The sequence below is a fragment of the Vicia villosa genome, linkage group LG5 (genome assembly GCF_029867415.1).
Source record: "Vicia villosa cultivar HV-30 ecotype Madison, WI linkage group LG5, Vvil1.0, whole genome shotgun sequence".
In the NCBI taxonomy this organism is placed as follows: domain Eukaryota; kingdom Viridiplantae; phylum Streptophyta; class Magnoliopsida; order Fabales; family Fabaceae; genus Vicia; species Vicia villosa.
Window position 1 is genome coordinate 162,289,694 of NC_081184.1, and position 11,413 is coordinate 162,301,106.

Genomic DNA, 11,413 nt, shown 5'->3' on the forward strand with positions numbered 1-11,413 from the left:
GAGCTCTTAGTATGGATGAGTTCTTTTGCATTTCAACATGCACAATGGCAAAACAAATTTGGGATACATTGGTGGGAACTCATGAAGGAACTGCTGAAGTTAAAAGATCAAGATTAAATACTTTGAGTCAAGAGTACGAGTTATTCAGAATGTAGCCCCGAGAATCAATCCTTGACTTGCAGAAAAGATTTGTGCATTCGAAAAATTATTTGATAGCACTACGTAAACCTTTTATTAATGATGAACTTAATCTTAAATTGCTTAGATCTTTGACCAGAGAATGATAACCAAAAGTAACAACGATATCCGAAAAGAAGAATCTATCCAATATGTTATCCACAACATTGTTCAGAAAATTCCAAGAGCATGAAATAAACTTGAAAGATTGAAGAAGCATGAAATTTAAGTAAAAGAATCAAAAGATATTGTCTTAAAGACGATAGTCAAACATTGTGATAGCAAATAATATTAATGAAGATAATGATCTAATCAAGAAGTTACAAATAATATCCTTGAGATGTATTTCAATCAAAGAAATTACTAAAAATATTTTCTTTGGATTAAAAATATTAATGTTATAAAGAATATACACTAATTTTATTACAAAAATATGTTTTTTTTTGTTTATCACCACCGGTATAGTCCGGTTCAGGGGTCAGTTCTGGCAACAATTGGTTCCAACCCTTTTCCGATCGCAGTTGCGGAGGATCAAACTGTAGTCCTCTCTACCATGTTCAGCGTCAATCACCACTGAACGGACTAATGATTGATTATTACAAATATATTTTTTGTCAAAGAAAATAAAGGAATAAAATAGATGAATTGAATAGCAATGAACAACATTAAAGGACTTTTATTGTTACCAAATTGATGGTGAAAATGTCAAATAGCTGCTACATAAATTAATTAGTGAAAATAAAGAGGAAAACGAGTTTTTTATTTTCTTTTTTTATCACCGGTGTAGTCCGGTTCTGACATCAAGTGGTTTCAACTCTCTCCCGCTCATAGTTATGGGAGACTGAACAATGTTTTTTAATATATAAAACGTTAAAAATATTATATTTTTTCTAAAATGTATTAATTATATATTTAATTAAAATATGAAAATACAAATTATTTTATAGAAAAAAATTAAAAAATAGATTATTTTGTAAAATTTTATATTGAAAAAAATCACAATTTTTAATTAACCGTTATTTTTAATTATTTTAAAGATATACAAAGACACACTATGGTACTACTACATACTAATTGTTGGATAAAATAAAATATCAGATGGATTTGATTAATAAAACAGCACAAAATTGAATATAGACACGGCGGCTTGCAAATAATAGTCGTTATATGCAGTTTTGAAAGATAATAGACATGGCTGCTTGTAGATAATAGACTTTTCGGTTTAAACAATTTTCCACATACGGCACTTGAGTTTCATAGTAATTGAGGTTCTGTTTGTGGCCTATATAAACTTGCATCAGTTCCCACTTTCTACTCACAAAATACCATCTTTTCTTCTCATCATTCTTAATTCACTCCAAAAAAATGTCTCTCATGAAAATATCACTGTTGTCTGTGTTTACTCTTTGCTTGATATCTGCACAGGCAGCAACATTTGACATCGTTAACCAATGCTCTTACACTGTCTGGCCAGCTGCCACTCCCAGCGGCGGCGGTACACAGTTAAACTCAGGCCAAACATGGAGTATAAACGTCCCAGCTGGAACTTCATCGGGCCGAGTTTGGGGCCGAACTGGTTGCAATTTTGACAGCTCAGGTAGTGGTAGTTGTCAAACCGGTGACTGCGGTGGTGCCCTAAGTTGCACCTTATCCGGTAAATCTCCACTCACACTTGCAGAATTTACCCTTAATGGTGGAAACAATCAGGATTACTTTGATATATCTGTAATTGATGGTTTCAACATTCCAATGCAATTTGCTCCAACCTCCAATGGATGCAACAATGTACGAACTTGCCAACAATCTTCTTGCTCTGATGCTTATCAGTATCCCAGTGATGATACTAAAACAGTTTCATGCCCAGGTGGTACCAACTATAAAGTTGTCTTCTGCCCTTGAAATACATATATAGCTCCTCAACCCTTTGCCAATAAACAAAATTTAATATTTTGTATGCAATATGTGTAAGATGTAAAACAATATTGCTAAATTTAGGCGTGAAATTATTTATAAATAATTATCGCCAAACCACTATATGGAAATAAATAAATGAGAGCTTATTTGGACCAATTTTTTTGTCTTTTTTTTTTCTTGTCTTATTAAAAATTATGATTTATTTTGAGATTGACATATTCACTTAATTGGGTAGTTGGACCCTTTCTAAAGTCATTGTCTTTTCTTGGAAGCTTCTCTAATATTGAATCTCCGTCAGCACTACTAAAAAAAATGAAATTTAAAGAGGGCAGTTTTCCTCACTAATATATTAAATTTTTGTCACAAATTATATTAGTGATGGATTTTGTAACGAACCTAAATTCATACAGAATTTCAATTTCACAAAAGTATTAGTGAGATAGTGAGGTAGTTGGTTTTGTTTGGGGACCTTTTCCTAACTTTTTTGTTTTGCTGCTCTAAAGTCGTCTTCACATTAGTTTGTGAATAGTGAGGTAGTTAGTTTGACTTGGTATATGATCTTTAGATGATTGGCCGTGTGTGTAGCTTTTCCGGAAGATCTGCTGACCCTTTTCAGATGTTCTTTCTACTCAATAGAATGTATAGGATTAGGGGAGGTTTCTTAATGGCTTAACATGTTTTGGTTTGGTTGATTTGAAAATCTCTGAATGATATAGTGTTTACGGGCGTTGATAGCGAAAAACATGAAAGACATGAATATCCTCTTGGCTTGAAAATGGTATTTTGGTAGGTCTGTGGACAACCATGTGCTTTCACTGCATGCCTTGAGATCACTATTTTGCATCTGAGCAAATAGTGGCTTGAGTGTCTACGACCTCTTCTGGTGTGTTTTTTTGGTTTTAGATGTTGATTCCTATAGGTCTTGATTTGAAGAGCTCTAGCTTTGCCATGTTATTTGATAGTCTTTAGCTTATTCTGTTTTTGGTCTTTCCCCTATTGTAGTTGGTTGTTGGTGGTTTTGTTTGCTTTCTTTTATTGTGTTGTATCTTGCTTTTGTACCTTTATTAGAGCTAGGCCTAATTTTTAAATATATTCTATTGGCTTTCAGAAAAATGCATGTTATTTATTATTTGCATCATAATAATTTCAATATAATTTTATTTCATATTAAGGATTCTCGGTATATGCGCTATCCTATGTTCTCAAGCAAATTTTTAATATATCTAACAAAACAATTATAATATTAAAGTATAAGTTTTTTAAAGATAAATAATAATTATATATGATAAAAAAAGAGAAATTAGGGATAAACCTAACAAATACAGATGCGCATAAATGGCACAAGAAGTTCCAAAAGTTACGCTCGATAAACGTATGAGAACACAAACTGAAAAATACAAATAAATACAAGCACAAAAACAAATAAAAACCACCTGAGTTAAACTCCAAAGAAATTTGCCCTCAAAACTACACCCCAATGATGAACATTTTAGATCTCATACCACTCGGAATATCAACACCAGATCAAAGACTACCAAGAAAAATAAAGGAACACCCGCACTCACAACCTGGACATAAATCTCAATTCCTTATTGGTTAATCTGAAGGATAGGGTTCTAAAGCCATTTTGTGAAGGTGTAAAAGTTCTTAGTTGATCTCTCTAAAAACCATTTTCAAGGCAAAAAATAATGTTGTTCTCCACATTTTTCACGTTTGTTAAAGACCTAGAAAATACTGCATCTTTCCTAACCCTCCAAATATACCAAACAATTACATGTTAGATCATATAAAGACCCCCCGATTAAACTTCTCTCTAACACCTAAAGAGATAACAATTTCCAAAATTATACTCGGGTCCCAAGGAAGAACTATCTTCCAACCTAACCAACAGAAAATTTTATACCAGAATGTATTTACTAAGTCACAATTGCAAACAAGTGAGACGCAATGAAACACCACAAAAAGGACACAAAGTAAGACTATGGTAAAAAATCACCTTTCTTTTGAATAAGTTCTATTTGGAGGGGAACTTATTAAGGAGAAGCTTCCATTAGAACACTATCACCTTAGATTGTGCCCAACTACCCAAAAATGTTGGAATTAACCTGAACACAATCAGAGGATGAGTGTGTAGAAGAAGTGAAAAGAAAGTGATATGCATAAGGCTGCGAGAAAATACCATCCTTAGAAAGATTCCAACCCCATTTATTTATATCGAAGGAGAAATGTTGCTCTCGAATGGCCGAGAGAAAATTTGTTATGGCAAGTTCCTCTTGCATAGAGAAAGATCTCCTCCACCTGAAGTCCCAAACTAAGGTATCACCAATCCACCTACCAACCTAACCAACATCTGCGTCAGGAAAGCTTATGATCATAAACTGCCTAGGGAACTTATGCTTAAGAGGTATTCTCTCTATCCAAGGGTCAGGCCGAAAAGATATTTGAAACCCAGATCCAACCTTCCTAATGGTACTATCTATGAACTAGTCCAAAGGATCTTCCTTATTAAAGCCAAGAAGATAAACTCATTCCACTAGGAGGAGGCATTAGAAAAACCATAATTTATAGCAACCCTTGAAGAAGAGACAACAAAGTCACTATAACGAGAAACAATGACATCCATCGAAATACTAGAGGCGCCCTAAAAAAACCTCACCTCCAATTATCCAAGTGAGTCTAAGTTTACCAGACAAAGGTCTGTAACTCCTAAACCTTCTTTACTCTTAGGTTTACACGCATTATCCTAACTAACCCAAGAGATTTTTGAATCTCCTTTGAAACCTCCCCATAGGAACCTTCTTTGAATTTGAGAAATTTTCCTTCATACTTGTTCAGGAATTTTCAAATAAGACATGAAGAAGACACGGATAACATTAAGAACATAATCAAGTAAAACCACCCAGCTATTGTTAAGTGCCAAAATGTAGTTATTTTGTGTATGTAAATAGTGGCACTTATCAATACTTTTTGTTAATAACGTTTGAATAATACCCCGTTTTGTGTATAAATACGTATACTTAGTGAATAGATATATTTTCATACACTTTTATACTTTTTGATAGTTTTATACTCTTTTTGTAGGTATTCTTGCGTATTTGGAGCATGAGCAATAAAGTGTCGAAGACACGACTTCAAACGCGCGATTTTGAGCGACGAAATCAATTCATTCGGTGGTTAAGGCTCAAAATAAGGATGATAAAATCATCAATTTGACTTACATTTATTCATTGTTAGATAGGAAATTGAATAAGCTTTCCAACGTTTCGAACCGGGCGCAAATCGGAGTTACGGTTCTCAAGTTACGTCATTTTTACTAAAAGCTGTTTTTTTCAAGTCAGCGAGTTGAGCGCGATGCGCGCTCCTGCGTGCGACGCGCGATGGACAGATCTGAAAATTTCATAAATAGGCGAAAATCAGATTTCTTAGGTTATGTTTTGGGTATTTTTGAACCCCAACTCATCTTAGGTCATTTTTGGGTAGATTTAGCTTGGAAACACCATTGGAGTTTGTAATCGGATGATCGGAGGTCGAATTTCTCATCGATTGGTGTTGACAAACCAAGAAATGTTTGGTTCCTCTACTTCTCTTCTCTTTGTATTTCTCTTTTGGTGAGTTTGTATGTAAATTACTCTAAACGCATGGATGTTTGTTGCTTTTTCTACTAGTTGTATAAAGTTTGCTTTACAAATCTTAATCGGTGTTTCCTTGATCTTTTTGCTTAAATGCTTTGGATTTGTGTTGCTGTAGAAATAGACATCACAAATCTTGATTAGGGGGATATCTGTTAGCTTTTGATTCTAGACATAGGATTGGGGTTAACATCCACTTAATATCTGAGTTTAATGTCTATGTGTTGTTCGATCGGTTGAGACATCGTCGAAAGAGCAATATAGTTGAACTCTATCGGTGTTGCAGAAATGGACATTGATGTGAGGGATATATGGTGATTCTGATGAGTATTGTAGATTAAGTACTGCGGAGTGATAAATCTAATTTTGTAAGGAGTAGTATAGATTTAAACCAGATAAGTTATTCTCTATCAAGAATGAATTTATTTTATGTTCAAATGTTATATTTTTCCTGTTCTTACTTAAAATCCATTGAACCCAAACTCAAGAACTAAGAATCCGTGGAACGGAAATTCAGTAGCACTAATCTCTGTGGACACGATAATTTCCCGGATAAATACTTCCAAAACTTTTGTTGCTTGCCGCTTTACCGCTTCAACAGCTATCTAAACTAAAAAAACATGTGCTTCCAGAAATTAAGCCTCTTAGCAAAAATTTTAAAAAAGGGGTCTAGATTAACTTCTCCTATAGGAATAATGCCAACAGGAAGCTCTAGATACTTAAAAGGAAGAGTCACAATTCTATAGTTAAGAAAGTCTCTAGCGGTGTCCAAAAATGTAGGATCCTTATTTACACCTATGTAGACACTTTTAGAAAAACTGACTAGAAGGCTAGAAGCATACTATAAAACCTTAAGAATAACATTTATAATCCAAATATTATCAACAGAAGGGTCCGCTAGGATATCAGTATTATCTGCGTAATAAATATGGGAGACTACCAAATGTGAAGCTCCTATCTTATTACCAGAAAACAAACCTAATCCATTTCCTTTCTAATGCAACCACTTAAGCCTTTTGGCATTAAAAGAAAAACGAAGGAGATAAAGGGTCCCCTCATATTAGGCTCTTTTGATGATAATCTTGAGTTAGTCAATCGTTGACCAAAACCACAAGATTCCCAATAAATGCATATGCTCTAATCTAAGATCTCCACTTATTATGAAAACAAAAAGAAATAACATATACTCAAGAAAAATCTACCTCACTGGATCATAGGCTTTCTCAAAATCAAGTTTAAAAATGAGACAGGGCTTCATAGACTTCTTAGCAAGGTCAAATACTTCATTCATAGCTACCACAAATCCACCTATATTCTATCTTTTAGAATAGAATATTGATTAGGGGTAACAATCTTATCCATGACCTCCCCCTATAACACTTTAGCCACTAACTTATATAAGGAACCAAACAAAGAAATATTTCTAAAATCGCTTAGCCAAAAGGAGATTTGATTTTTATCTTATGCCATATGCTTAGTTTCTTCCCCAATTTCTTGCTAGTCAATTTGTTCGACTACAAGAACTCGGTCCTCCTCCAAATACTCTTTCTAGGAGATATGATGTTAATGCTCGTTGCGAGTTTCATTCAAGGGCCCCAGGCCATACGACTGAAAATTGTAGAGAACTGAAAATAAGAGTTCTAGACCTCATCGACTCCGGAGCGATATCAATCACCTCAAGCGGCCTGAACTTGAACTGAAATCTCGTGCCAAGATAGATGCCAAGACTGCAAAGAGCAACCCGTGAAGCAATAAGTCAAGCATGAGAGAATTTGCTCAAGCATTGGCAATCATCAGATCATTTATGCATTTTCATTTAAAATTTTCCTTGTTTTTTTAAATGCTAATAGCATGTAAAACTCGTGCATTTTTTAATGATAATAATAATGCACCGCATATGCTTGTTTCAAATCAATTCATTCGTGTTCACTCATATATTTCTATCTATCGATATCCAACTTTTGTTTAAGCAAAAAATAAAAAGGAGAATGATGAAAACAAAAATACGCAAAATCACTAGTCGTATGCTTTTGAATAAAACCCTGCTGATGATGCACAGGAATTGTTTGAAATCCCCAAACATCAGAGACATAAGGGAGATAAACTCTCGTTAACCCCTTTGAGCCTTGAAAAAGGAGTTTCTTTCCTTTATGAAAAAACTCTCACATTTAACCAAGGGCATGATAGTCTTCAGTTAATTTGACAGTGTTCTAATTTAAAAAGAGAAAGAAACATCCCATATGATGAGGATCAACCACGTCCCGTCCCTCACACTTCAAGAGGTCGGAAAATACAAAACCATAATGGTTATTCCACACTAACAAAAGAATGAGGCAGTCACAACCCTTTTCGATAACTCAAAACAAACTAATGTCACACGATCTATTCAAGAAAAAAGAGAAAAAAGAAAATTGAAATGAAAAATAAAAGTCCGTTAGGTCAATAGTTAGAAAACAAGTGACTTAGGCCAAAATTATGGCATCCCGCTGGACTTCAAAATCAAAAGAAAAAGTCCAGGAAAAAGTTAGGGAAGACAAAAAAGAAAGGATTACAAAAGAAAAATCCTCACCAAGAACAAGTTCATGTGACTACGAAACAAAAATGAAAGTGGGGTGACTGCCATGTCAAAAGGTCGTTGGTTCATCAACCATCATACTTACACTTCAAAACCCTTTTGAAAGATCACTACTAAAATTAAGACATTTGGTTTCAATATTTTACATCAAGTATCAAGATAACTGATGTGAAAAATATTTGTCAAAGGATTTTACATCAGATTTTATAATAAATTGATGTGAAAAAAAATTTGATTTAGTGATTTTACATCAGACATTTAACTCCACTGATGGGAAAAATAACGCGGTGAAAAACTTGTAATTAAAACGAAAATGGGTTATAAGGACTTTTACGTCGGTGCTAACAGTAACCGATGGGAAAAGTTTGCTAACCGGGCTTTTACATCGGCCCATATTTGCACCGATGGGAAAAGTGCCCTTAGTTGGTACTTGCTTACATCGGCCCATGTATACACCAATGGGAAAAGTTTGCTAATTGGGCTTTTACATCGGCCCATATTTGCACCGATGGAAAAAGTTCCCTTAGTTAGTACTTGCTTACATCGGCCCGTGTAAAAAACCGATGGAAAAATCCCTCTTTTTCACTAAAACCCTAGCCTCCTTTCCACTAAAACTTAGACATTTCTTTTTTCTTCTTTCTTCACCCGCGACAGCTCTTAGCCGTAACTGAACTCGCGACCAACCCGCGACCGCTTGCTGCCTTCTGAACCCGCGACCATCATACCGTTATCCGTCGTAACTGAACCCGCAACGGCTCGCTGCTGAACTTGCGACGGCCGCAACCGCTCGCTGCTGAACCCGCGACCAACCAACCACCACCAAACGCCGCCATATCTATCTTCTCCGGTATGTTTTATGTAAACCAAAGATCTTTCTGTCAATGTTTTTTGTAATGGACTTCAATTCCTTGTGTTGTACCAGCATTGCATGAATTCACTCAAACAAACTCTTGTTTTGCATTGGTTTGTTAATATTCGTGAATCCTTCATGATTATTTCTTGCAAAAATATTATTCCAAAAATTACATTATCAGTGGTATTTCGACATTGTTAATTAGCAGTAGCAAAATTTTGTTATCAAGAAATTAATCAAATTTTACTAGTTTTGCCTGATTCTATCTGATTTTCACTGGTTCAATAGCTTACACGATCCAACAATCAAACCTGATCGGTGATCTCTCCGATTCTCGATTTTCACTGGTTCAATATGCGTATGTATTGAGAGAAGAATGAGCAAAAGAACTTGACAAAAGAGCTATGGATCAAGACTTATTTCATAAGCAACTTTTTCAAGATGAACTTTGGATCAGTGATCTTCATTTAATAGGTATAAGTTACAATTCAAGTTATGATATACCTTAAATGCTCAAAAATACTTAATCATATTCATACACATGCATAAGTTACTTTGAAATACCATGGCCTTGCTCTCAAACTTATTTTTTTCTAAGTATTTTTCATTTTTATTCTAGTGGTAGTCGGTTACACATTTTCGGTAAGCGGTTAGATAAACGTAAAATTTGTTTTATAAAAAACTGTTTCAAACATTATTTTTTGATAAATTGTGACATTTAAAACCGACGTAACAACACTTTAAAATCACCATTATTCGCACTGGGTTGTAAAATTGTCTTGTTTATAAACAAGTATTAGGTGTAACCGATTACACATTTTAAGGTAACCAGTTACGCATTTGAAAAATTCAAAATTTCACATAAAAACTTATTCTAACTAATTTTAAAATGCATCTATCAATCATGACATTGTTTCATGATTACATGTTGATTCAAAATGGTATTATGCTAATATAAATGCCTATCATATCAGATTTTCTTTTCTCACCTCTTTCAAAACAATTCTAACACATTATTCATATCATTTTCAAACACAAGTGCACTTTCTCTTAAACTTCCATTGAAACTTCATGCACACAATTTTCATAACAGTCTAGAAAGTTTTTGCATCATTTCATTGAGCACTTGTTAAACATACTTGAGAAATATTTACTTAAAAGACAAGATCAATTATTGCAATTGATAAAAGTCTTACAACTTCATCAAACATCTTATAAAATTCATATTTGTGTATATACCTTGTTGTCCAAGATTGTTGCAAACAAGAGAATGGAGAAGAAAGGATTGTTTTCTTTTTTTACTTAATTGGTGTAGATATCTTGTTGTCCAGGATTGTTGGAAGCAAGAGAGTTGCATTGGAGAGGATTGTTCTCAATTTAACTTGGTTGAATCATAATGTGTTCTTGTCTTAGCGATTGGTTAGAAGCTTCTGTCAAGAAGTCTAGGATTAGACTTGTACAAAGTTATAGCAACTATAAAAATCTCTTACATGTTATAAGGGAACTATACGTACTCTTAGAGTGTGAGGGGAACTAGTGTAATTTGTCAGTGTTCTTTAACTTTCTGCACTTTACCGCTTTCATCACATTACATAAATCAGAAAATAAAGAATCATCCTTCCATAAAATCAGAAATTTTAAAAGCACTTAATCGCTCCCTCCTTCTTAGGCGCACCAAATACTTACAATTGACATCTGAGCATGTTATGGGTAACATGTTCCTAAAAATTCAGAATGGTTTTCGCAAATACAAATCTAATTTTCAAAGACGGTGACAACAATAACAAGCCTTCATTGTTTTAGAGTGAATACTTTATAAAGACTAAATAATTAAAAGTTTAATTTTTTAATATATAAGACATTAAAAATAATATATTTTTTTCTAAAATGTTTTAATTATATGTTTAATAAAAATATGAAAATACAAATTATTTTATAGAGCAATTAAAAATAGATCTTTTTGTAAAATTTTACATAAAAATCACATTTTTAACTAACCGTTATTGTTAATTATTTTAAAAATATACAAAGACACACTATGGGTATTACTAATTGTTGGATAAAATATCCGAAGGATTTAGTTAATAAAACTGCAGAAAATTGAATAGACATGACGGCTTGTAAATAAAAGTCATTATACGCAGTTTTGAAATATAATAGACATGGCTGCTTGTAGATAATAGACTTTTCAATTTAAACAATTTTCCACATACGGCACTTGAGTTTCATAGTAATTGAGGTTCTGTTTGTGGCCTATATAAACTT

At 33.7% G+C, this 11,413-nt stretch overlaps 1 protein-coding gene across 1 annotated transcript; it reads left to right on the top strand.

Moving 5' to 3' along the window:
• The first annotated feature begins 1,486 nt into the window (after window positions 1–1,486).
• Window positions 1,487–2,247, top strand: LOC131608025 (thaumatin-like protein). Its single transcript, XM_058879968.1, has one exon. It carries the CDS (start codon window positions 1,543–1,545, stop codon window positions 2,074–2,076), a length of 534 nt encoding a protein of 177 aa, XP_058735951.1. The 5' UTR covers window positions 1,487–1,542; the 3' UTR covers window positions 2,077–2,247.
• The last annotated feature ends 9,166 nt before the right edge of the window (window positions 2,248–11,413 follow it).

Coding starts and splice junctions, on each gene's coding strand:
- LOC131608025 (XM_058879968.1), top strand. CDS start 1,543: ATGTCTCTCATGAAAATATCACTGTTGTCTGTGTTTACTCTTTGCTTG.